The sequence below is a fragment of the Calliopsis andreniformis genome, chromosome 3 (genome assembly GCF_051401765.1).
Source record: "Calliopsis andreniformis isolate RMS-2024a chromosome 3, iyCalAndr_principal, whole genome shotgun sequence".
NCBI lineage: Eukaryota > Metazoa > Arthropoda > Insecta > Hymenoptera > Andrenidae > Calliopsis > Calliopsis andreniformis.
In genome coordinates, this window is record NC_135064.1 from 25,273,372 (window position 1) to 25,301,019 (window position 27,648).

General features: G+C 43.9%; 1 protein-coding gene across 1 annotated transcript in view; it reads left to right on the forward strand.

Moving 5' to 3' along the window:
- Positions 1 to 27,648, forward strand: part of Kug (FAT atypical cadherin kugelei) — a 248,546-nt gene that overhangs the window by 217,245 nt on the left and 3,653 nt on the right. The window contains exons 6-20 of the mRNA XM_076374792.1: positions 7,013 to 7,168; positions 8,832 to 8,942; positions 11,079 to 11,231; positions 11,890 to 12,103; positions 12,684 to 14,244; positions 15,085 to 15,652; positions 16,091 to 16,262; positions 16,340 to 16,564; positions 17,897 to 17,920; positions 20,139 to 20,375; positions 21,159 to 22,211; positions 22,387 to 23,030; positions 23,117 to 24,514; positions 24,622 to 24,759; positions 24,843 to 27,545. Of these exons, the coding sequence (XP_076230907.1) occupies positions 7,013 to 7,168; positions 8,832 to 8,942; positions 11,079 to 11,231; positions 11,890 to 12,103; positions 12,684 to 14,244; positions 15,085 to 15,652; positions 16,091 to 16,262; positions 16,340 to 16,564; positions 17,897 to 17,920; positions 20,139 to 20,375; positions 21,159 to 22,211; positions 22,387 to 23,030; positions 23,117 to 24,514; positions 24,622 to 24,759; positions 24,843 to 27,545 (9,357 nt within the window). The remainder of the gene's footprint in view (positions 1 to 7,012; positions 7,169 to 8,831; positions 8,943 to 11,078; positions 11,232 to 11,889; positions 12,104 to 12,683; positions 14,245 to 15,084; positions 15,653 to 16,090; positions 16,263 to 16,339; positions 16,565 to 17,896; positions 17,921 to 20,138; positions 20,376 to 21,158; positions 22,212 to 22,386; positions 23,031 to 23,116; positions 24,515 to 24,621; positions 24,760 to 24,842; positions 27,546 to 27,648) is intronic.

A 27,648-nucleotide genomic window follows, 5' to 3' on the forward strand; every position in this document is an offset into this window, starting at 1 on the left:
AACGACCGCAATTACGAGGGTGTTTCCTGTGATAATATCTTTCGGTATCCACGCGGTAACTTCGTACGTGGATACGGTCGATTAGGGAACGTTGGTATAAAGGATAAGTATGTGGTAACGAGTTCGTGTTGAGGATGTGAAACATGCAAGGAGAGACGCGCCCACAGAGTTTGCTTTTTCTCCTGATATTTACAGAGCGAATGTAATTTCAATGCGCTGGCTCGGTGTTCGGTTAGCAACGCGCGATACGGTGGTTTGTTTGCTTTCGCAAAGCGCTGGTTGTTGCTTGCACGTGATGACGCAAATGGTTTCATTTCTTTAGCGACTCTGATGGAAGAGTATAGTGGCTAGGGGTTTCTTCAATTAACAATATTGAATACTACAGTATTGATCAAGGATTAGACAAAGGGCTAGATCCAGTGGCTATCGTAATAGGATAATTCATCATCCTTTTCAATTTTAAAACAATTATTTCCTTTTTATGAATTTTTTAAAGAATATTCGGTAATGAGTTGCAATTATTTTCTTCTGGAATCTTGATTTTCATCTCATTTTAGCATATAAAGTCATTCCTGAAAGTGTCTGATACCCGTCGCCGAACATGTTGTATAGTGAAAGTATAAAATCGATTGAATATCAGCTTCTCTTGAAGCAGGTTTTTCTTTGCAAGAAAAAGAAGGATCACGAAGAGCACCGCAAAGCTGTGAAATTTTGTGGTGTACCATTCATAAAATATCGTATTCTTTGCACACATTTTCCAACGTCTCATGCAGACACCACTTTATTTCGAAACCAAAGACACGATGCTCGAAAGGATAACGTTTATCTAACCACTTAACTATCCTGCGGGAGGACCTTAAGCGTTTTCCAATGCATAGCTTCGAGCTAAACGTGAAGGTCCCTTTAAACCCTTAACCCTATTTCGCTCAACGCTCCGAGCCCTTCCATCGTCTTAACAAAGTCTATACTGACTTACATTATGAAAAAAATATTACTTCAATATTATTAACATAAACATTCAAAAAGGGAGACATATTAATCATAAGAGAAAATAGAAGGATTGTTCTGCTTGAAATTTAAAGTAGCATCAACGGACATCATTTGAATTTTCAATTATATTCCGAATTTTAAACCACCCCCGTAGGTTTGCATACGCGAAAAGCCACTCTCTGGCGCTCTCCCTCCGATTCCAGTTGAAAAAATTTTATCCTCGAAGCGTACCTTGGCGCGACAGCGATGAAAGAAAAATATAACGTCCTACCGGAGCAAATCGGAAGAGGATTTTTTTAATTGCTCCTTCGAGATCGAATAAATGAAAGATCTTAAGTCAGGCGTGGAAATGTTAATGGAATTCAATTCCATCTGGATATTCTGTTTGATTTAAAACTCTAGGGTAATTCAGTCAATGAATCGACAATCGACGAACACCAGTCGCATTAAAATTCCATTCGGCGCTGGCCTCGGAATCACATTCGTTGCATCTCTGCTTCTTCCGCGGAATTATTTTCGTTTAAAGTCTCCGCGGCGTCGTTCACCGGAAATGGCTTCGTTGAACGGAAAGTGGAACGAATGGGTGCCCCAGCGGAGCAACCCCTCGAATTATGTATGCTTTTCTGCTCTGGCGAGCGAGTGATACCCGCCTAATGATCTGTTGATTTACGTCGGGGAAGAAAACAATGGAGAGCTCGAGGACCGAATGAAACGTACACTTCGATAGACGGAAGGTTTACTTGAAGACCAACCGTCTCTCCACGTGGGGCTTTTACGGTCCTAAACTACTTGTTCCAATGAGATTCCTTACCCCGCGGATATTCCACTTAAGAACTTTATACGTGTTTTCTTTCGTTCCTCTTTCATTCCAGAATTTTCAAGCTTTTTATTTCAAAGGAAAATTGTTTGAAGTTGTTAAATTTTTTAAATTAGAATTCTTTAAATGTTAGAATCCACGTGTAGACATTTACTATTCGCCGAATAAGGTATTCACAAAAACGTACGAAGATCACGTAAAGACCTCTGCACAAGGAAATCTTATAAGTAGATACAGGTGATTTGAGGAGGACGTAAAACTTATCCCGAGAAATTAAACTCGCGAAGAGAAACAGGTTGTTTCTCGTAAATCGAAAGAGACACAATGGAGTAAATAAAAAGGACGATAGTGTCTATAAATAGCGAACGTCCGATGTAAGAAGTAAATGCAGTACGGGCGATTAAAATAAGGGAAAAGGAACACTTTGTCCCAAGAATAGCATCCGGGAGTAAAGCCGATGGTAACGGTAATTGCGTTCAGGAAACCCTTTAAATAAACTGCTTCAAACGCGAGCTTCAATTCTCGTCGCGATATCTCGACGTTTTTGTACTCGTTGATTATTTACACAACACGGTGGGAGTCGTTCGCAATGATGTGGTCCGCGACAGAGCTTGAATGGAACCGTTCAAGAGTTCTCTGCCTTTTAAATGTAAATAAATTTCGTTTCGTTCCCAAAAAAGCGGAAAATCAATGAGCAAGAGGCGAGCTTCCTTGTTACAAAGATTTAAAGGCGATGGGTTCCTCTGAACCACTGGTTCTTGGACTGCCTCTTTAGTGTCATCTTTGGCGATTTTCTGAACCTTCAGCGATTCTAATCTAAACTGATTCTCAATTTTAGTTAGGTTCTAAGTTAGGTAGTGCCAAATATGAAATATGTTGCTTGTCTTCCCAGAGGGTTTATCTAAAAAATCTCTAAACCTTGATCTCTTTCAAAATTTGTACAAGATTCCTCCTATTTCTAAGTCCTATGAAAGTAAAATTTAACTTCCCTCTAAGTCAAGCTCTGAAATTTTATTATCAGAGAGAACCATTCTCGATTTCAATTATCTCACAAATTACAGGATATCCTTCGTGAACTAACCCGTGCAATATCTCCTGTCTATCCATATGTATAGCTCGTTAAATGTTACGACAGTCCATTCTGGTCGATGATCTATCGTCATCGAATCAGGACCATAGGATCGAGCTCCTACACGATTAGAGCTCCACAAAAGCTACTCTTTCGCACTTATTCGGCACGATAAAAATCAGGATTTCCTGTCCCCGCTGGATCGTGACGTACGCGCTGGCTATATACGGACGCGCACTCGTTCGCCGTAAAAAGGACCGTAAAAGTAGCGAGCACCTCTTCGCCGACGAAGACAATTTCGAAAAGCGCAGGTAACGGCGTCTACTGGGCGCCATTGGCGATTTATACAGTCGGCGGAGCAGGTTCTGCCGTCCAGGGTGCCGCTTCCTTTCGGTTTTGAGCACTCTCGACGTCTTCCTCAAACAGGTTGCGCATTCTCAGACTTCTCTGTCTTCAGAAGAAACCTTATCTCTGCGTCTGCTTCGAAGCGGTCTGAAAATATTGCAAAGTGAAGATTGGCTGAGTACACGCCACGCTGGGACGCGAAGTGCATGGGAAATTAAACGAGGCGCGACTGCAGAGGCGGTGATAAACAGTCTTGATTCGATCACGTCGCGTGTTATGTCAGAGACCTTCCTTTTCTTGGGTATCTTGGGCTTTTGAAGGAAACTTGTTGATCTAGGCTTCGCGGTGCCTTCTTTTTATGGGAACTTGGTTTTGATGCTTTTTGAAGCAGGAAGTGTAGGTAAATGTAAGCTTCCAGAGCAGGTCTTACGATGAGTAGCTTACATGGTATAGTGAAATAAAATAATAAAGTAGAAAGTGATGAGTATTAAAAGGGTATGAAGACCCAGACTTCAGTTTAAAAATACTCGAGTAGGTATCTCGATCCTAGAACGCTTTACTGTTCTACTTTTTTCCAACTTTCGAGGTTTTACTGTACTTCTGTTATAGCTACTATACTCGGCACTATTCTCTTGAGTTACTAACGTGCGTGGCGCCAAGGTAGCTATTCCCTGCAGTGGCTAGTATCCGCTATAATTTAGACGAGGAATTGGTCCAAAGTCGTCAATCGACTCTCCAACTCGAACATTACTCTAGACCCATTTCGCTATCAAGATTCTGTCAATAATAGGGAAGCTAGTACCAGCAGTCAAATCAAACAGATTACAATGTCCTAGCAGTATATTCCCCACAATTTCGAGACCACCACTAAGACTGTCTCCAACCATTTTCCAGGTGAAAAGCAGCAGGACTTACCACATGTTACGCCAAGCTAACGATCCCTACTTAGAATTTCGCGTACATATTCGCTTGGTAAATTGCCTTCGCAGAAGCTGGCGCCCGTCGTTTCGTGCCATTGCACGACCAGATTGTGACCGATATTAAAATGCCCCACCTGCTGCCATAGTGTTACTTAAATACTACAAGCACGTTAGGAACTAAAACGAATCTAGACTTTGATTGCTGGTCGAGTTTAACACGATCCTCGTCGAGGATCTTCGAGGAGACTGAAATCCTCTGCACGTGTCATCCAGACTCGCGTTTAACCGTGCCCCTTACGATGTATTTCCTCGCCAGGGCAGTTTCGAGGCTTACGAAGCCGTATCACCTCCATAGAAGCCGAGGATACTGATGGCCACCGAACCGTTCCTGATCCTTGCTTGCTCGGATAAAACAAGAGTTTCGTAGGACTAATTTAGTGCAGGTGTTACTCGAAGGATGTGGAGCGAAGTCTCGAGGTGTCCTGCCTGGACGATGGATTTACGTCGAAAGCTGCTCTTCGCTCCAGATACGCAAAATTACGTCTCTGATTACGTCTAGGGAAGACTGTCCTATTCGATTTTATACTGGCTTTGAAGGATTACTGCGACAGCTTCCACTTATCCGTTTAAATAGATAAGATTTAGGTGCAGCTATTTAAGAACCCGAGAAAAGGTCACTTAAATATCGAGGTTTGAATATATCACTATTCTAAAGCATAAACGTCAGCGACATATGTAAATCGCTTTCTGCATTATGAAATGCAAAAGCGACATACCATCTGCAGTGCATCAATTCTACATATCTAGGATTTCAGCTCGCAACCGCCTGGCCTTGCTTTGTACACTCCCGCCAGCGGATGTGATTAAATATCGATCGCGAGGCGGAGGAATAAAGCTGCTCGTGTAAATAATTTCGTCGAGGGCGCTACATATCGCGTGTATTATCGAGATACTGTAACTGAGGACACATGAGGAAAGGCGGGAAAGACGAATTCGCGTAGAAATTCGTATCAATGCTTCGCCGGGGGTAACGATAAATTATTTCGCTCTTTAAATCTCAATATCGCGAGTTCAGCTTTCACCAATATGCGCTAAGCATAATTGATAACCCGATATCGGTTAATCGATCCATACACGGTCTCGTATAACTGCGGGCACCGCGCACAGATGGGCCATCTCGATATTGCTTTCGGCTGTTTTTCGACGGAACGTGGTAACATGTAAAACCATAGCTCCGACATAAGCGAAAATAGTCACGTACAGGGACTAACGAAACAACCGTCGAAAGTAATTAAACCATCTTCTCAATCGGTGCACTGCGGCCACTGGCTATGACAGGTTTTGATTGGTCATTTTAATCGATTCAATAAAACTTTTTCTCTTGCTTGTGTGCATCGACCACATTTTTGGACATTTTTTGCTCAATTCTACTCACAAAGAAATACCTTTCATAGCTCAAGATCAAAAATACATTCGAGCCATATGAAACAATAACTCGCACCCTCTTTCGCCCCTTTCCTTAAAAATCCATCTGACGTTCCACATATCACCCTACTTATTGAGCAGGGTAGCAAAGTTCCCACGTTTCTCCACGGATAAGCATCAAAAATATCCGCGAGTGGGTTTCAAGAATAGGACCAACAGAAGTGAGCAGATCCAGAGGAGTAAGCTCGATCGAATAGACAGACGGTGTGCTGCGTCTTATCTTGGCGGGAACGTTTCCATGTCGAAGGAATAAGTTCCCCTCCCAGCGACGTCCTCCACTCGAGATTTCGTTGGTTCTTTACTTTTACGATCGGCTGGGACGAATCTGGTCAGCGTCCGCCAATTGCGCGAGATCGTACGTGCGATATTCGCACATGAAAAGTCTGCGGAGATTTGGCAGTACCAACAGGGAAATGGTGGAAAGTGTGCAGGATAAAGGTAACGGTCGCGGTAAGTGGGATAAAAGAAAAGAGGGGAACTCTCATACTCAGCGAGAAACAGTTTCGAGATATTGCGTTGCCACAGCCGAAAGTATGGCATACTTTGCGTTATATTCCTTCACGTTCCGTTTCGCGAGCACTCGGCCTCGCTAACATTCGATTCTGGTCTCGAATATGCACGTCAAGCTTTGTTCCTGCAGCGGTACTTTTATTATGCAAAAGTCGAGTGGAATGGATGGACAAGAGACTGGAAAGGTGTATTAAAACGCTGAGGTATTTTTTTTTGAGGTAGGGTGAGATTAAGGTAGATGATAGACGATGCAATGATTCCTAAGGTTGATGAGTGTAAGAAAATTGTAAAGTAGTAAGGGTTTGTGGCCTGTCATATTTATGAAAAATGAGATGAATTTTTTGTGAATCAGCTATTGTCATATGGTATCTATAGAAAGTTTCAGGAATTAATTTAAGACTAGAGAAAATAAGATTTAACAAAATGAGCGAAATAGTATCTAGCGAGTAATATTAATTGAAAAATTTGAAACTTTAGGTATCTGTTTCTACCGAAACATTTCACCAATTTCATCTAGAAAACGACATTTACAGCCGAAATAGCCTCTATATTCCAAATAAATTCTCAAGCATGACTAGCACCACAAGCGGTATTCCAGTAACAGGTGCGTGTGATAGCGCAGATGCGTCATCTTCCGCAGTATTGCTCCCATCTAGTTGAATTTATCAAATCCACATGTAATTTTTCTGTCGCTTCGTTTTCTCACAGCGCTCGCTAAACATGCTCGCAGAGTATCGAGAACAATGCAGTAGATTCAGTAGCCGAACGGCTCATTTTTCTCAATGTTTTGTCCCAAGCAAAGGTCCTTCTTCCAGTCTCGTGAACAATAAATCTCCAGCAGCTCTCTAACGTTCGATCGATCATTTTGTGTTTCAGGTGACAGTGAGGGACGACGGGAGGCCCTCTCTGGCGTCGACAACTCGCGTGGTGATCGCGGTGGCGGACATAAACGACCATGGACCCGAGTTCGAGCAAAAATTCTACACGGTCCAGATCCCAGCGTCGCCGTCCACCGACAAGCCACTGTTCCAGGTACGTGACGCCTTCTGTCTCGAATCACTTTCGTACCACCGATTTCCCGATCTCCGTAACTCTACCCGAGCCCTTCTATAGTTGAATTAGGACATGGCACTTTCTCTTCGACCCTCGCTGTAAATCGAGAAACGGACAACCGGCGAATTCTCTGTCACGTTTCGTCTCACCCTTTTGTCTCCCTTTGTACGCTAGTAGAAGCATTTCACCCGTATATCGCTGTATATATTATCTGTTCACCCGTGGAGAAACACCCTGTCCCGCGAGTGGAACACCCGTTCACATCTACGTGTACGATAGACACGGGAAAAGGCGTGCGTGAGTCGAGAACTAATCAGAACCAACTCCGCTGTTGTCTTGATACAAACTCTGGACTTGAAATCAAGTGGAGGCTCAGAGAACTTAGGAAATTAACTTCTTAAATTAGTTTACGCACAAGCAATTTGAGTTTGCCTTCTCTGAAGGCTGGAATAAAATCTACTGGAAACAATGGTTTTAAGAAAATTCTAGGGGCCCCTGAGATTATATTCAGAGAACACTATAGAGAACAGTATATTTCATTCTTTTTTTATAATATTATAGCAGGATGGTATTTCTATGTGTCTCGACTCGCGGATTCCTTTCAAACTGGTCGTTCACTTGTCCAAGTAAAACGCTAGATCTTGAATAGTGGTCCCTTGGATCAAGACTCGTGATAAGCTCACAGCAAACTTGAAGACGTAGCAAGAGGTCTAATTTTGAGCTATAACTATATTTCATCTGAGGAAGTCCTCAGTGTTTATCTCAGACAAGCAAACGACCAGCTTCCACTTACATTCTGGCCACCCTAACCACCACAATATCGTCACAAAGCCAAAGTCTGAAAGCTCACGCCTTCCTGTAACAAGAAGCAGAAACCTCAGCGGAATATCTCGATGCAAAATGTGATTCGGCTCCTCACCTGTTATCGATCGCTTAAAGTTCATTTCAATTGTATACGTCTGATTGATAACGAAGCCAGCGCGCACGGAAATACACGGGAAATGTTGTTAAGTGGAAATGGAAGCACGCCATTAGGAACATGTTCCGAAGCTGCTAAATATTTGCAAGATTCGTAAAGCGCGAGGGGAAGCAACGCAATGGACGATATTTAAGCGAATCCAATATCGACGATAATAGAGCTTTTCGCAGTATCTCTCGAATATTTAATATAATTTCCCTGGCAGAACCTCTTCGGGACCAGATTCTATTTCACCGAATATCGAGTTACGACTGTCCGTTTCTGTAACTTCGGTCGGTCGTATTGAACGCATCAAACGTCTAAATTTACGATTCCCGTCATTCGATCGTCTGCAACCTCCTAGAAATCCTTGCATCGACGATCTAGAGAAGAAAAGCAGAACTGAAAGAAGCGAAAAGGGGAAAAGATCTAGGGGACCATCAGTGAATTAATCGAAACGCGACCTATTACGCTGATAGGAAAATCTACGAAACAATTTAGATACCTACAATCGGTTCTAATTTCTTAGCAGACGTGGTTAAACGCTTCATCGCGCGAGCATAGAAATCAGAGGCAAAGCATTCCTCCGTTTAAGCAGGGAAAAGCACACGCGATGAGAGTTGAAGTGGATTAGCGGCAATGAATGCGAAAGTTAAAAGCTTTTCCTTCTCTCGTTCTCGACAGAAATCGAGGAACCGATCGCGGGAGTTCGACCTTTCGATCGATACGTTACTAGAGAATGGGACTTGGGAGACATTTAGCCCCGACACCCTGTCAGGAGATCGTACCTTCAGGGTAAGGACACGCTGGCACGTAAAACTTCTCCGCGGACCATGATTCTTTTTTTTTTAAACACGGAAACTGGTCTATCGGATAGTTCCGCGAGCTCTTTTTTGCATTGACTTATGGCCGCTTCTGTTTATATCGAATACTGGTACGCTCGTTATATGATTATGATACTGCATCTTCGTGCAACCCCGCTGACCCTCCCATAGGATCGCCATGCATTCGTCTGACTTAATCGATGGTTTTTTTATCGCCCTGCCCGATGCAATCAGTCCTAGATTGAGAATCTCTTGATTGCGTACGATACTATTTTTGGTGAATGGCATTTTTTAACTTTAAAGTAGAATTATTAATATTATTTCTTTCAATATTATCACGAGAGAATTAACTGGATAGAAAATTAATATAAGTAGAAAACTATTCTAATCTAATATACTTATCTAATATATAAAAAGTCAGAACTTTCAGTAATAGTCCAAATATTCTCCCATAAAATATTGTTCCAATAAACTTGCAAAGCTCGATTCATTATTCTCAGAGAAAGAGTTATGCAAGTCGTTTCCCCTATTAAATTTACCCAATGCCTCTCAATACCACTCTTAATGGACTTGAATATTACTTTCGCAACTTCGCCAAAGCGTCCACCGCATCATATACTCATACGAATACTCAGTAACGAGATGTTCACTCGAACTGGCATCGTACGCAATCCTTGCTGCCTTTCTCTGTCCCCCATCTCCCCCTGTGTATGTGTCTCGATCTAAAGCGCGACGTTTTGCCCGTTTTGCTCGTCTCTATGTGTACACGTTATGTTCCTGAATGTACGCCTTTGTCTGTACCAGGGCTGTCGCCTGATCATTTTCCGTTCTCCCTTCGTAAACTAATAAGAATCGTGGCGGCGAGACGCTAGACACCGGGAGCATGACTTGGAAACGTGGAATGCATGAAATACGATTTCGCATTCGTCGATCGAATGTTGCATCGCTTGTGAGACCTAACGAACTTTTGTTGGAATTTATGATTGCAAGGGAATTGTGCAACAGCAAGAAATATGAGAGTTAATCTCGACAGCCGATAAGCTGGTACTTACAATAATTCCTATAATATTCAGGCGCTTAGATAACATAATTTTGATCTCTGAGCTTTATGCATTTAATCGCAAGAAGTAACAAAAATATATTACGCTACAGTATAGTAGATTACTTGATATTGTTTAGATATTAGGAAAAAAATTGCACAGTTTCAGATTTTAATATTACACCAATTTAAGGATACTTAAAATTAAAGTACCTAATAATTTCTTTGCAAAAAGGTATAAAACTGAAAAGTTAGTATTAGTCTCCGAACATTAGTTCGCCATCTGCCATTGCAGATGTCCTACACAATGATTGACAGAAACTTTGTAAAATAACTGATCGCGGATTGTCCGCGGTATTTTGCCAAAAAATTTGTCAGTCACCGTGCGGGCCACAGAGTACCAGCAAAGGCCACGCAAATCCAAGTGCATCGGCCCGAAAATACAGCGTCCCGTGGTCTCGCGATCGATCAGCCTGTCCGCGGAAAACGCGAGCTGTGTTTAATACGCTTTAATGCAGATCGATATTTGGCAACTCGAGGGAGCAGCGTGTCTCGCCTCCTCCACCCTTCGATTCTTTTATCCCCTTTTCTGTTTTCATTTCGCGTGCCGCATGATATCAACTGTGTGAATGCTACGCTTCGAGGTCACGAGCGCAATGTTTCAGCAGAGACACGTCCACGAGAAATCAAGAGGACGGATCGACAGATCATAGAGCGTGTGAACGAGATGTTTTAGAAAGAATAAACTGTTTAGATCTCCAACTTAGATTTCAGTATCACTCGACAGTCACCTTAGACATGTTTCAGTTCCTTTTTTTTTCAGACATTTTCGAACGATCACCCTTGATCGAACATTTGGAAGTTTCGCGATAAGTTCAGAAGGAACATTTTTAGAAGCAGCTTGATCTTTCAGGATTCCTTTTTCTACTTTTTTGTGATACAGCTGATGGCCGCGCACGATACTAATATTTCATTTATGTCGTGTCAAGTTATGTTAGTAGAGAATGAAAGTGACGGTGGATGTTAGTATCTGGTTTTTAATATTATAACCGTGTCCCTGTACGCCAGGTTCTCGCGAACGATAAAGACATCGGTGATAATGGGAAAATCCAGTATAGCATCAAGGGTGGACGGGGCAAGGGCAAGTTTAAGATCCATCCCACCACGGGGATGGTGTACTCGCAACGAGGCTTCGAGGCTGGACAGGAATATGAGATGATGGTGAGTAATTTAAGGAAATAAATTTGAAATTTTTCTATCTACAGTTTTCCTACAAAAAAATAGAATGATAAAAATATGAACTGTGTTTTACAATAATATAGATATAATAGTAGGTCAACATTAATTTAACTTCTACTGATTGAGAGAAAGAAGGCAAAAAATATAACTAAATGTAAACTTTATTCCATGCTTGTACAAAATTAGAGAATCTCCTTTCAGAGAAAGTTTTAAGTAGAATAGTCTATACACAGTCAGACGTGAAACTTAAACTCAATAACTGGGTCATTTTTTCACTAAAATTGTCTTCAATATGTTCAAATTTCTTTTCATACTACAATATCTCTTTTAATAATACTCCTTTAAGTCGATAGTAAATCTAAAGCAACTTTCACACAATGACTTAATTCGTCTTTGAAACTCATTCGATCGGATCGCGAAGTTTCACTTGAATCCACCTATATCAGAACCAATAAAGTCCACAGTCCAAACTGTTCGAAACCACAAACAATATTCAATACGTGCAAACCCGAGGCAAAGTGAATCATACCGCGAAATTGAACGCAGACGTAACGATTCAAGGAGCCACGACCCGCGGTCGATTGGTAGCAGTTCCCCTGATGCAATTGAATTTCCAGTTTGACTTGCCTCTGTTTGGCAGATAAGGGCCGCAGACAGCGGGGAACCACAGCGTAGTCATCAAACACGGGTATCTGTGCAAGTAGTCGAGGTTCCGAAGGAATCCGAGAACCCGCCAGTCTTCAAGACGAGCAATCAAAGCGTCGAGGTCACGGAGAGCGACGAGGTCGGGTTCCACGTGGCTCTGATGCAGGCTACGGACAAGGACGGCGACTCCCTGTGGTACGATATCCTCGGTGAGTACACACAGTGGTTACTTCTCGATGAACCTTCTCGAACAGAGTTCGTGGGTTCATTTGATCCCCTCGTCTGATGGTGGATCGTCTTTAATTGGCGAAATATTTTGGTCTATGTTACACGGGTCAAGATACACCTTGGTATAATAGTTTGAATAGTTGGCAGGGCAAGTTACGTTTTGTGAGCTAAGTGGATCGAGGTTAGAAACTTTCGCATGAGGATCATAGACAGCAGCTAAAGTTAGAGTTAACAAGTGGGTACAGTAGGGTAAGCCTAACTTGGATTTTGTCAATAAAATTGTGAGATTTAGAAAAGGAAGATCACTCAGGAATTGTAATTAACGTAGATATATAAAAGATAATATTATTACTATAGAAAGACGATGAGTTTGCCGAAGATGATGAAATAATCGGACTTTCTTTCGTCTAATGTCTGTTGACCGAAGCGAGCCGAAGAGAAACAACGTAACTTCGCACGAGAAGCGAAAGTTTGGCTCTTCGGTTATCAAAACTTTGCACTTCCGTTGAAAAGCATAGAAGCAATCAGCTCGTAAAGTTGGGGAAACGTCGTGTGTTCCAGATGGCGACAAGCGGGACGAGTTCTTCATCGGTCGCGACAACGGGAACGTGCTGCTCGCGAAGAAGCTGGACTGGGAGACGCAGAACTACTACAATCTCACAATAGGCGTGACGGATAACGTGCACACGGCTGTGACACAGCTGCTGGTCACGGTGATCGATATCAACGATCACAGGCCCGAGTTCACCGAGAGCAAGTACCACGTGGACATTTCCGAGAACGTGGAGAAGGGCGAGAAAATCCTGCAGCTACACGCGACCGACGAGGACGAAGATAAGAAGGTCTTCTACAGTCTGCACGCCGCGCAGAACCAGGCCTCGTTAGAAATCTTCCACGTGGATTCGGTGACGGGGGCCGTGACCCTGAACGAGGTCCTAGATCGAGAGACGATCGAGGAGCACGTGCTGACCGTGATGGTGAAGGACCAAGGGACACCAGCGAAACGGAACTACGCCAGAGTGATAGTGACCGTGCACGATCACAACGACCATGCCCCAGAGTTCATCAGCGAGATCATCCAAGGGAAAGTGTTCGAGACGTCGCCCATCGGCGCAGCGGTGGTACAGGTCTGCGCCATAGACAGGGACCGAGGGGACAACGCCAAGATCACCTATTCCATCACCTCTGGCAACGTAGGCAACATGTTCTCCATAGATCCTGAGCTAGGCGTGATCCGTGTAGCTCGCGAGCTAGATCTCAGCGTTTCCTCCGAGTACATCTTGCTGGTAAAAGCGACGGACCACGGCTCCCCAGCGCTCTCTAACACTGTACCGGTCCACGTGATGGTTACCATGGCCGACAACGCTCCGCCGCGCTTCATACAAAAAGAACTGTCCGCGGAGATTTACGAGAATCAGCAGCTGGGTACGTACGTGAAGCACGTGGAGGCCAGGAGCACGTCCTCGTTGCAGTTCGAGATCGTGCAGGGCAACAAGGACGACACGTTCTTCGTGAACCCCAGCACGGGCATCATTGTTATCAAGAACGACCTGGACTACGAGAAGACGAAGTTCTACAACCTGACGGTGGCCGCGACGAACATGGCAGGCGCGAGGGCCCAGTGCAACGTGATCGTTCACGTTCTGGATCGCAACGACAATGCGCCCAGGTTCCTCCAGGCCACTTACACCGGGGAGATCAGCGAGGGCGCGAGCATAGGCTCGCTGGTGCTTACTAACACCAGCACGCCCCTGGTTATAAAGGCGGAGGATGCTGACTCGGAGTTGAACGCACTCTTGAATTACGATATCGTCGAGGATTTGCCGCGAAAGTACTTCCACATCGATTCCAGCACCGGGGCTATTAGGACTGTGATGGTGCTGGATCACGAGAGCATACCCAAGTTCTCTTTCCATGTGAAGGTGTCCGATCTGGGCAAGCCCAAGCTTGCGTCTGAGACCACTGCCAAAGTGACGATCGTAGTTACGGATGTGAACGACTGCCCACCGAAGTTCTTGGAAAATGACTATAATACTACTCTTCTATTGCCTACGTATAAGAACGTTGCTGTGGTTCAAGTCAGCGCTGTGGATCCGGATAGCTCTGAGGGAGTGGCGCTTAAGTAAGTGGAAGTTTATTGAGTTGGGTTACGCTGAGCAGTGTACAGACATTTTCTAGTTTTCTCATACGTCTAATATTAAGTTAGTGCAAAGAGCAGGCATACCACAGGTGTCAGAAATTTGTAGGGATGATTGTACGTGCTAAAATACGACGAAAATGAGGATAGACAAGATTGTGTCTCAGGCTTCGTTTGCAAGTTATTAATTATTGAGAAATGTCAAGAAAACGTGAAAAATGTGTCTGACTCGGGACTTATTCTACTAATTTGACTGACCAGAGTAATATAGGCTAGCAGAAATGAATCATCCCTTAATATTTCTGACACCAGTTGCCGAACACCCTGTACATTCACTGAGAAAATATCACCCCAATCATTCTGGAACTTAAAAGCGAATTACATCAACCAAGCGTGCGTAGAATGGTCAAAAGATGAAAGGGTTCAAGCCACTGCATTCCCACAAAGTAGCACTGATAATCACCTCTCAGGCATGCCAACGCACGCAAGCTTCATTTAACAGTACATTTTCAGACAGTTTAGCCACACGGGCTGTGGGAAAGCCCTCAGCGGTATGCGTGTCCCTGTATTCATGCCAGGCTTAAAAAGCTGATTCATATTTATGCCTCTGCCGCTTTCATTAGCATACGTTTACCATTATAATTGTTGCATGAAATTTGTACGATCCCCGTCCGATACGCGGTCGTTTTTCCCGCGTGGCGAAAGAAAATTGCCGACCGCTTATTCCATGACGGAGGGTCTCTCTGATTTGCATAGGTTTTTCGCGAACCCCATCACGCCCCCTTCGACCTCGTTCCAAGAGTAACGCTAGTTCCATTCGTTCAGGTACGATATCATCGACGGGAACAAAGGACACACGTTCGACATAGACGGCCAAACCGGCGTCATCACGGTTTACAACCCGGAACGTATGAAGAAAAGTTACCTGCTGCGGGTCCGTGTCTCCGATGGGAAGTACTCGAGCTTCGCCCAGGTGAACGTGATAGTGGAGAAGTCGGAGAACTCGGGCCTGGTGTTCCAGAAGGACGTTTACGAGGGAACGATCGCGGAAAATTCGACGAGAATCACGACCGTCGCGGTCGTGAACGTTCTGGGCAGCGCGCTAAACGAGCACATTGTCTTCAGCATCCTGAATCCCACGGACATGTTTGTAATTGGATCGACGTCAGGGGCGATCCGAACTACAGGGATTAGATTCGACCGTGAAGTCTGCGACCATTACGAGCTGATAGTAGAGGCGAAGAGTCAGATGCACAGGGAGAAGCCTAGGGTGGCACACGTGATCGTGAACGTCACTATATTTGACATCAACGACAACTGCCCTATGTTCGTCAATCTGCCGTACTATGCTGTCGTATCCGTCGATGCACAAAAGGGGGACGTTATTACGAAGGTAAAGGGACAGTATATTGCAATTAATTCAAAAGTAAAACTTCAAGCGTAGGAGCTGAATATTAAGCATATTATACTTAGGTTCAGATTGCAGGGTTGCAGATACTCTAAGCTTACTCTGCATTATTCCAAACTTTATATTCAGTACAGAATCTTTCATTCTATAGAATTCTTTATTGTATATTGGAGCTGAAGAATAGCTCCATTCTTAAGCATTGCACCCACTGTGATACTCTATCTTCACAAATGAGATATGATGGAAAGGAACAGAGTAGATATCTTCCTTAGGTTCAATCGTGGCCAACGCTGATTTGGTACATACAAAGTTACCATATTACCATTGGCCATATTACAATTATTAGTAAACATTAACATTACCATATTACCATATTACAATTAATAGCAAAGTTACCATCTAAATTCTTAAATTCGCCCACAGGTACACGCAATAGACATGGACAGCGGCGACAATGGTGAGGTGAGATACGAGCTGAAGAAGGGTCACGGTGAACTCTTCAAGGTGAACCGGAAGACGGGTGAAATATCCCTGAAGCAGAACCTGGAAGGGCACAATCGCGAGTATCAGCTCACTATCGCCGCTTACGACGGTGGTAAGTGCATTTCTACTCGAATCCTTCAACACCTTTCCACTGGAACGACTTTCGACAGGCTTTAAACATAATTTCAGGCAGTACACCTTGCTCCGTCGAGGTGCCAGTGAACGTAAAAGTGATAGATCGTTCCATGCCAGTATTCGACAAGCAATTTTACACGGACAGCGTGCGGGAGAGTATCGAGGTGCACTCGCCCTTGACTTTATCCATACAGGCTGACTCACCGTTGAATCGCAAACTCATATACAGCATAACGAAGGGGAACGATTTCGAGGAGTTCGCCCTGGACTTCAACACAGGTGAGCGAGAACGGTTCGTCACGCGGGCAAAACGGTTTCGAAAACTGTCGGGCGATGATGGCGAAGATCGAATTAAACGCGCGGTACACTCCTCGCGTATGGAACGATGAAGTCGCGACGTGAATGCGTACAATGCAGCTTTAAGCGAGCCGTGAAGGCTCGACAGACTGGCGAGATTTTTTCGTTATGTATTTTTTCTACTTTAATATTCAAGATCGTCGTTCCATACAATACGATGACATGGCGAGTGAAAATGTATACGGGTAAATCGCTTGAAATTGATCTCCTTAATCGTTGTCAATGTCTGAAGATCAATTCACTACAATCCTTAAAATCATTTGGTGATGAGTTAGATGAGTGAGATACTTAACACCCTTTTCATTACGTAACTCTTATTCTGTAGACACCTTTTGTGTTTATTTATTTTTGCAAAGAAATTAATGCATATAATTACCGTTAGTCACAGCTCTGTTGAATATACCACTATTTCTTACCTATGATGCTCTGCTGTGAAAGAAATATTCTTAAGTTTTTAATTAAAATGCAAAACAGGAAGCAGCATTACTTACTCCACAACCTAATAATTAAAGAGTTAACTGAAGTCATAGTTTGCCTTCAATTTAATGCACTTTGAAGATCAAAAAGCCCAAAATAAAAGAACTTGAATTGATTCACGAAAATTGGTAACGATCAAGGTGATCAAGTCCCATGACACGGCCAGTATATTTTTCGCCAGAGATTTTTCGTTTTCGACGTGTTTCCAATTGGAGTTACGGCAGCGGCGAACGTGTGTTACATTCGAAACGCAAACGCGCGCGATCGAAGAACGCTACGCCCCGTATCCAGTCCCATATTAAACGTCTCCTACGTGGACTTTCATTTCAAATCGGCTGTGGGACTCACGTAATAACTTTTTAATTGCCGTGCGTTATCGAGTTAACCGCCGCGTACGAGCACTCTCTATCTTTTTATTGCGAGTGGTGTTCGGTGACTAAATTCTAATCAAATAACGGTGTAGTGGTGAGACAGTAGCGGAATGGGGATGTTGGAATGTATCGCACGTAACACTAGCTGCGAACCGATTCACACCAATCAAGACTGTTTCTTTTTTTTTTTTTGCTGGTATACAGTTTATCATGAACGGTTATCTCGAGTGTAGTTTCGATCTACGTTCAAACAAGTTTTTCATTGTTATTTTAAGCGTTTATTTATTAAACGTTGAATTTTAACGTATTCCCCCTTTACCTGTCTCTCCCCAATAATATATTCTTTACGAACGCTTATCTGATTGATCTAGAAATTAAAGTGTTGTTGTATCTCCCTGTTTCGCAGCCCCCGACAGTAACAATGGTCCTTGTGAGTATAAAACATACTAGTTCTATCGGTCTGCTGTGTTGCACTATTACAATGCTACTGCACTGCTCTTTCTCTCTCTATTTTTAATTCTGATTTCATGCACGATTCCAACTAACACAATGAATCTACTTCTTTCGCATTAGTTTTGCGATGTCACCATAAAATCACTTCATCGTTGATCCCTCAATTAAAATCATACTCCATGGTTGACGCACGAGTTACAAACGTTAGTCGGAACCTGGGCTTTCGAGTATAATACCGATCGTCATTCGAGTCTTGTTAGCACCAGCCTCGCTTTATCCAATGGATAATGCATTGCCGGAAACGACCCTATGAGTTACCATGAGAATTTAATAGGAATTAGCGGTCGTACGTATCTGTATACAGTAACCATAACGATCTATGATTAATCAATAAAATTGAAACTCAGAAGGTGGAAAACTGATTTAATTTCTTTGATAAAATCGGCATAATAAGGATAGTTAAACGAATAGATGAGGGTAATTTGAACAAGTTCTACAAACTCTGTGATCTAAAGTTCTTTGTACCTCAAAATTACTTAGGAATGTAAAACTTTGCAGTGCTTTATATCTGTGAAATAGTTTCAATGCTGTATTTTATTCTACTATAGTATATGGCATTTTTGTTATCATTTACTTCTTCAAGTTTCTTCTGACCAGTACTATAAGCTAGTCAAGACTCTCTAAAAGATCCCAAGTATACGAAAACTTTCAAAACTCTTAACTTTAATACATACAAAGTGCATTCACGAGTGAAAGCATTGAAAACTCAGAATTGCAGCTGAAACATCAACCACTGATAAGTTTCCATAGAAATAGCTTCTGCGACTGCATCCAGCTCACACTTGTACATATCGATTCTTTGAAACTCTAATCATTTAACCACTGTTGCACGTGAAAAGACTTCTGCGATGGAATCGAATGTTATTAACCCCGCAATTTCGAAAATCGGCATGTTAACCCCAATTCCCCTTTCCCCTATGGGTAAAGAACGCTTTTGATCGCGCACCGAGGACCCCGCTACTCTCACTTTTGCTCACCAGTTTCCTTCCTCGACCCCCATAACTCGAACCGGTCTCATTATCTCATAGAAGCAACGGAGCTGTGTAAAGCAGGCTTGGAGCACAGTGTTGCTTGAACGCCAGTATGTTGTTACTTCGGAAACCGCTGTTGCCGCAGTAATTTATCTTGAAACGTGTCTCGAGCGAGGCTTATCGTCAGCACCACCATACACACTTTTTTTTTTTTCTTCACTTACCCGAGTTTCTTGCAGCTTCGCTGTTGTTCGCATGGCGTGCCTGCACCTTGCGCCGCGAGAATCCGAGGAGATAGCGTTCTTGTACCTTGAAGCAGCCGCGATGTAACGCGAGAAGAGAGGTACAAGGATGCTGACTATTTCTAACAGGTTGACTAGGATACTGACTGTGTTTGAAGTCCTCTCGAGATCGCTCTAGAGCTGAGTTCTTTTGTAGTTTCGGAGCATGCAATTGAGAGAATTTTTAGAGAATAAATTGGGGATTTAGATCATAAAAGATATTTTTTCTAGTGATAAGTGTGGAGTATGTTTAAGCTTCTAGGCTCATGATTACCAATGACTGCCTCTTTGAATGGCAATGCTTTCTAAACACACTCGTAATAAGTAAACCCCAACCTGTACTTCAAGTTTGAGTCTAGCGTTAAACCAGCTAATTGAAGAGCTCCCCCATTCAGCTTGAAATTGCTTAAAAAAATAATCGTATAAAGTCCTTTTAGTTTTCTCAGAAAATAGTCATCCTCTCCAGTAAAATCCTTCTCAACAACAGAAACTCGCTAAAGCCCCAAGTAATCGCAGTATAAGTTAACCTGTTAGGTTCCATACCTACATCTCTGTCATGTTCAAAGGTGCAGACACATTCTGGTAGCATTCGCAAGTTCATTCACGGTACCTGAATCGTCTTGTACAAACATGTTTACGACGTGACTCGCATATTCACCAGTGTCCCTTGGTGTCCGCGAAACCGAGCAACTCCTTGTAGTTTGAATCGCCTTTAAAGAAAAATACAATCGAAATTATGGGTGGCTTTCGAAGAATCATTCCCCAAGAAAATCTCATTTCTTGCATTCGAACTTCGATGGACAAAAAGTTTCTCGGCTTTGTGGACGCTAACGCTGCATAGAGCGCGCTTTTTGGGTCTACAATCTTCTCTTCAATAAATCAGGTGTAATCTATGTGGTGGATGAGCTGGATTACGAACAGAAGAAACAGTACGAGCTGACAGTGAGAGCGACAGACAGTGTGTCTGGCGTTTACGCGGAGGTGCTCGTCAGCATCCTCGTTCTGGACGTAAACGACTGCCCGCCTGAATTCACTCAGGACTCTTACAACATCTCCGTCTCTGAAGCAGCCTCCTTTGGTACTTCTGTGTTGAAAGTCAGCTCACGGGATAACGACACAGGTAAGTAGCTATTAGCTAACTGTACACTAGCGTTCTTTTCGTGAAAGAAACATAAAGGAATCGTTAGCTTTTCTGTCATTGCTTTACAATGGGAGAATCGTCATTCCTGAGAATCTTAAAAAGAGAATTTAAGTACTGCTTTCTTCAGGTTATGTACATGTTGGTTTTTTAATTGCCTTAAATTGGAAATTTTGAATCAGTCAGAACTTTGTTATACGTGGTATTCGACAATAGATGGCATACGTTTTAATGGGTGATTCTATATATTAAAAATAGTTTCTCAGTTACTAATGGTTGAGAAAAGTTCTACACTGTGTCTGACTCGAGGAGTTTTTCTACTGACATTGATGCGTCAGTTATAGCTACTGAACGGCGGCAGTAGAATAGGTCTTCGGACAGTAGAATAAGTCAGACATATTTCAGACGCATTTTAATACTTAATAACTCTCAAACGAAACCTCAATTTTATCATTCTTAATCTTTGACTTACTTTAGTACGTAGGATCACCCCTTAAAATTTCTACCACGCCGTTGTCGAGCACTCTACATAGTATAATTGAAATGAAAATTGATAAGTCATGTCAGACCTATAATCAGTAGTACCTACAGTACCTTAATTTTTAAAAAAAATCATAAGTACCTAAAAAGTGTTGGGACCAGTTACAGCAATTGCCTTCATAGATCCAGCATTTAAATTAAACTCCTTAAAAAAAAAATCCTCTATATCTCAATTTCACAAGTTCTCATCAAGAAATATATTTAAAAAATATTCTCCCCCTGCAGGTATAAATCAACAAGTCCGCTACGCAATACAAAACGACACGGAGGGTAGCACAGATCTGTTCCACATCGACCCCGAAGAAGGTGTAATATTCCTCAAAAGATCGTTGGACCACGAGACGCACGAGTCGCATCACTTCACGGTGATCGCGATCGATCGGGGCGTGCCGAGCCTCTCAAGCACTGCTCACGTCTGGGTCACCGTCATCGACATGAACGACAACCCACCCAAGTTCGAGCAACCGTCGTACACGTGTTCCCTGTCTGAGCACGCAGAACGGGGTCAGTTCGTGACGGTGGTATCCGCCAGCGATCCCGACTACGTCGATGAGAAGCTTACGTACACCATCGTGGGTGGCAACGAGCAACAGACGTACAACATCGATCAGTCGACAGGGATAATTTCCCTCATCAACATGCAGAACTTCGGGGAGAAGAAGCTGAGCATGTTGAACGTTTCTGTGACCGACAACGTCTACACGAGCTTCACCCGCGTCAAGATCGAGATCCTACCCGCGAACAGGCACAATCCTAAATTCCCGAATCCTGTCGTCGAAGTGACAGTCCTGGAGAATCAACTGCCTGGGAGATTAGTGACCAGCGTGATTGCTAGCGACGAGGACTTCGGTGAATACGGTACCATCACGTACTCTATTGCCTCTGACCTGATGAAAGAGTACTTTGAGATAAACCGACAGACTGGCGAGATCGTGACGAGGAAGAAGTTGGATCGGGAGGAACAGAAAATGTACGAGCTCCCTGTGATGGCTATAGATGGTGGAGGTAGATCAGGCTTCGTGATGGTCAGGGTTAAGGTCGGAGACGAGAATGATAACTCCCCCGCGTTCCTACTGAGGGAGTATAAGGCTAGCATTCATGGGAACTTAAGTCTGAATACGCCGTTTCTGAAGGTCAAGGCTCAGGATGCTGACGAGGACGACGCGGCGAAGATAGTTTATTCGATTTATGAGCCTCAGACATCGGAAGCCAAAGCGCTGTTTGGGATTAATCCTGATACTGGAGCGCTGTTCCTGCAGAAGAGTGCTATGCCATGGGGTAAGGATATTAATTTTGAGAGTTTTTTATTTAGAATGGAAGAGTATATCTGGATCCTACAGCCAAAGTGTATTAATATTAAGTCACGCGGAAAACAAGTGGATAGTACACTTTGGTTCTGGAGTCCAGATAGTGATTTGTAGAATTAATTAAATTTGTCTGTCTGATGTTTCAGAAAATCAATTGTTCGAGCTTTTCATACGCGCAGAAGACAAAGGAATAACGACTCACCACGCTGACGTTCCTCTTAATATCTACATAATGGGTCCCCAAGACACTCCCCCACTTTTCGAACGCAAGGAAGATAAATTCTTCATATCTGAAGCATCCTCTATCGGCACACCGATAACAAGGTTGAGGACAGTGACCAATACTACCGTGACCTACAGAATTGTTTCTGGAGACGAAGATTCGCCGTTTTTTGCTGTCGACTCCCACGGCCAGGTGACCCTGGCTAGACCTCTGGATCGAGAATTGAAAGATAACCATCTGATCGGAGTTCTTGCAGAAACAGACTCGAGTCCTCCACTGACAGCCCTCGCTGAGATATCTCTGCAAGTCCTAGACGAGAATGATCATGCTCCAATGTTCGAAAGCAATCCTTATAGTATCAGTTTGGCGGAGAACGTAGAGGAAGGAACGTTAATCTTAAAAATTATTGCGCACGATGAAGATTTAGGCAGCAATGGAGAGGTTCGTTACTCTTTTGGGACTGACATAGGTGAACTGGCTAACGTCTTCACAGTGGATGCCTATACTGGATGGATATCGACGTTGGTGCAGCTTGATAAGGAAAAACAGCCAGAATATAAGTTCCAGGTAAATGAATAAACAGTTAGAGATTATTGGAACACCAATCTTATTGCGAAAAAGTGATACTATGTGTTTTTATTCCTTCATTACAGGTGGTGGCTACAGACAACGGTAACCCGAAACACTTCGCTAGGACTTCTGTCCACGTAAAGCTGAAGGATTACAACGACAACGCTCCAGCGTTCGTAGACGATCGTTACGAAGCAACGGTGAACGAAGACGCTTTGCCAGGAACAGTGGTAGTGAGGCTGATCACCGTCGACAAGGATTCGGACGTGAATACACCAATAGAGTTCTACATAACATCTGGCGACCCCAGATCACAATTCCAGATTAGATCGACGGGCGAGGTGTACGTAGCCAAAGCGCTGGATCGAGAGACAATTGACCGCTACGAACTTGAAATCGTCGGTACTGATGGCAAATTCGTCTTTAAGACACGGGTGACGGTGCAGGTCTTAGACGTGAACGACAATCCACCATACTGCCTGAGATATCGTTACAGAGAAGTTCTATCTGAAGGATCTCATCCTGGTACTTACGTGCTGACTGTGTTAGCCACCGATTACGATGACGAACCCAATGCCAAGCTGCGTTTCTATCTAACGGGCGATAATAACGATAAATTCTCTCTAGATAAAGAGACTGGTGTCTTAAAGATAGTTGGACAATTGGACCGTGAAACTCAAGCGAAATACTCGCTCACAGCTCACGTACAGGACAGAGACAAGCCATCTTGGGAGTGCTCATCTCAGCTAGAAATTCTAATCTCAGATTTGAATGACAATACTCCGAAATTCACTATGCAGACTTATAACGCAACTCTGCCTGAGGACGTCGAAGTGGGCACTCTGGTCATTAAAGTACATGCTACGGATGATGACATTGGCATTAATCGTAAAATCAGATACGAGTTCATCGACTCTGCGGATGGACACTTCCTCATTGCCGCGGATAGTGGTATCGTTACTCTTGGAAAGCCTTTAGACAGAGAAACGAAGGCGATGTATAATGTGACCATACAAGCAGTGGATCAGGGAACGCCTCAACTGATGAGTATTACTTCACTCATCGTCAACGTGCAAGACATCAACGACAATCCACCTGAATTCGCTTCCAAGGTCTACTTCGCCAAGGTACCTGAGATATACGCAGTTGGAACAGAGGTAGCTAGGGTTCTGGCTACATCTAAGGACACTGGTGTGAATGCTGATGTGTATTATTCAATTGTCGGCGGGAACGAGCATAAGAAGTTCCAGATAGATGCGAGGTCAGGTGTCATTACAATAGCGGAGCAGCTTGATTACGAACGAGCACGCGATTACTTCTTGACTATTCAGGCTGTCGATGGTGGCATTCCACCTTTAAGTAACCAAGCCACGGTGAATGTCACTGTCATTGATAGCAATGATAACGCACCCATCTTCAGTGAAGTTTCGTACAGGGCGAGTGTGAGAGAAAATTCAAAGATTGGAGAGAAAGTCATACAGGTAAGAGTTACTCAGAATTTTAGATACGTTGTTTGATGTAGTACTCTCTGGAGTAATCAGAACTGTGACCTGTGACCTGTGACTACAACGTAACCTGTGTATTTCAGGTATTTGCAAATGACTTGGACAGCGAAGAAAATGGAAACGTGTCATACTACATAGAGCGAGGCGACAGGCAGAAACAGTTCCAAATTGATCGAAAAACAGGACAAATTACTGTTGCTGCTCCACTGGACCGAGAAGAAGTAAGCATCAGTCTTAAAGTCATATTCTGTTAAATATTCTAACATGCTCGCATAAATTTCATAACACAATTCTTCTGTTTTAGATTTCCAACTACGTGCTAGAAGTCCATGCGCGTGACAGTGGCATACCGATGCTCTCAAGCTTCGTAATGGTGAACATTGAGATCCTAGACGCGAACGACAATCCACCATTGTTCTCTCTTTCGAATTACACCGCAGTGGTACAAGAGGATAAACCCCTGGGCCATATTGTGCTGCAATTCGTAGTCACTGACGCGGATATCGAGCCGAACGCAGATCCATACACTTTCGACTTCCGGTCTGGAAACGAGGGTGACGCGTTCAGATTGGAACAAGACGGGACGCTGCGAACTGCGACCAAATTCAACAACAGAGTAAAAGATAAATACGTGTTGCATGTACGCGTTTTTGACAACGGAAGCCCGCCTCTCTACTCTGACGCATGGGTCGTGATCAAAGTGATCGAGGAGTCGCAATATCCACCAGTGATCACGCCCCTGGAAGTGGTCATTAACTCGTACATGGATGAATATCCTGGCGGCATTATTGGAAAAGTTCACGCGACTGATCAAGACCAATATGACACGCTTTTGTACAGTTTGATACCTTCGTCGCCTATACCAAACGATCTCTTCCAAATCGATAAAGTCGATGGCACGCTAGTGGCTTTGCCACGATTGGACGTTGGCGAATATAGGATAAACGTCAGTGTGTCGGATGGAAAATATTACTCCTATTCTACTGTCAAAGTAACCGTCGATCTTATTACTGAAAAAATGCTAGAGAACTCTGTGATCATTCGATTCAGGGAGGTCAGCCCAGAAGACTTTATCCTGAGCCATCGCAAAGGATTCGTCAATACTGTACGCAACGCGATGAAATGCAAGCTGAACGATATCGTCATCATCAGCGTTCAGCCTTCGACTGACGAAGCAAACATGATAAAGTCTCGCGCGATTCGGCAAGCTGTACACAATGACTTGGATCTTCTATTCGCAGTGAAGAAGAGCGGAACTGCCTTAGGAACCTCAGTATTCCATGCTTCAGAAAGTATACGAGAACGGTTGAATGACCGCATCGCAGAACTTGAAGGGTCAACGAAGCTGGTTGTCGAAGAGATCGTTAGGTTCGACTGCAGCAAAGGTTACTGCGTTTACGGAGACTGTCAGGATAAAATTATTCTGGATTTGACGCAAATGATGCCTATAGCTACTGACGTGATGAGCTTCGTGTCTCCTCGACACAAACAGAAGATGGAGTGCAACTGCAAAGAGGGTTACGCGGGTAGCTATTGCGAGATGGTTGTCAACGAATGTGCCAGGGACCCTTGTCCACTTTTCAAGGTGTGCATTCCTGATTCCTCTGTCCAGGGCTACTCTTGTCAGTGTCCTGAAGGTTTCGCCGGGCAGACCTGCGATATAGACATCTCCAAATGCCACGATGAGTCTTGTTACATCCCAAGGAACCCGATATCCTTTAGCGGAAAGAGTTACGCCCGTTACAAAATCGACAAAGCGTTAATTAGACAGACCATTGAAGATCGCCTGAGCCTGTCCTTGAGGATAAGAACAGTGCAACTAACAGGAAACTTGATGTACGCAGCAGGGAAGGTCGATTACAATATTCTAGAAGTAGTTAATGGTGTTGTTCAGTACAAATTCGACCTGGGAAGCGGAGAAGGCTTGGTTCGCGTCAGTAGCGTGTACGTGAGTGACGGACAGTGGCACGAAATCCAACTGGAACGAGAAAGTAACAGCGCGAAGCTGATAGTAGATGGAAAACACGTGGCTCATGGCTCGGCGCCTGGAAACAACGACATCCTAAACCTCCAATCTGACGACCTGTACTTGGGCGCTGAAGTAAGACAGCATCCATCGGTCCTAGGCTTCGAAGACGTCCAGAGAGGCTTCATAGGATGCATGGATGATGTAAGGATCGCCAGGGTATCCGTGCCTCTGCACATGAGCGGGGCCAGCAGCGTGGCAGTCTTGAAACGCTTCGCAAACGTGGAGTTCAGCTGCGATGCTACCACTGTCCTCGTGTCGCCTGGAATCTGCGGCTCTCAGCCTTGTCAAAACGGTGGCACCTGTAAGGATTCTGGAGGAGACACCTACGAATGTCAATGCCACAGCAGGTTCGCTGGACTGGCTTGCGAGATAGACACAGATCCCTGCGCCTCTTCTCCCTGTCTTTACGGAGGACGTTGCAAAGTTGTACCAGAAGGGGGTGATTACATCTGCGAGTGCGTTGGTCCAAGTCTCAGCGGCAAACGCTGCGAATTCGGAAGATACTGCAGTCCAAACCCATGCATCCACGGTGGTGCATGCGAAGAGGGCAACAGTGGCCCCATATGCAAATGCCAAGGGTTTACAGGCGAGCGTTGTGAAACTGACGTGAACGAATGTGATGCTAACCCATGTACGAACGGAGGCACCTGTGTGAATGAAATTGGGACTTACAGGTGCATCTGCCCTCCTAATATGACTGGCCTGAACTGTGGGAATCCGGCGTACTCTACGCCAATCATATCCAGTCACTTCAATATCACCTGGGAGCAGCTGATGTGGATTGGCATCGCGGTGATATTAAACGTATTCCTGATCATCATATTTCTGGCCTTCCGGAGGATCAGATTGAAGCGTACAAGGGCTAGGGCGAATAATATCAACAACGAGACGAGGAAGCAGATCGTCCTGAACTCTGACAGGCCTCACGAGCACGCGTTCAAGCGAAGCTCGAAGCTGAGCAACTTGGAAGTGATACAGGTATTAGACCAGCCGTGTAATTTCTGTCAGCACTGAGAAACGCGAGCATGCTTTTGATTACTTTGATCCTGATGCCAGTGGTAGACGGCTAGTATACATTTGT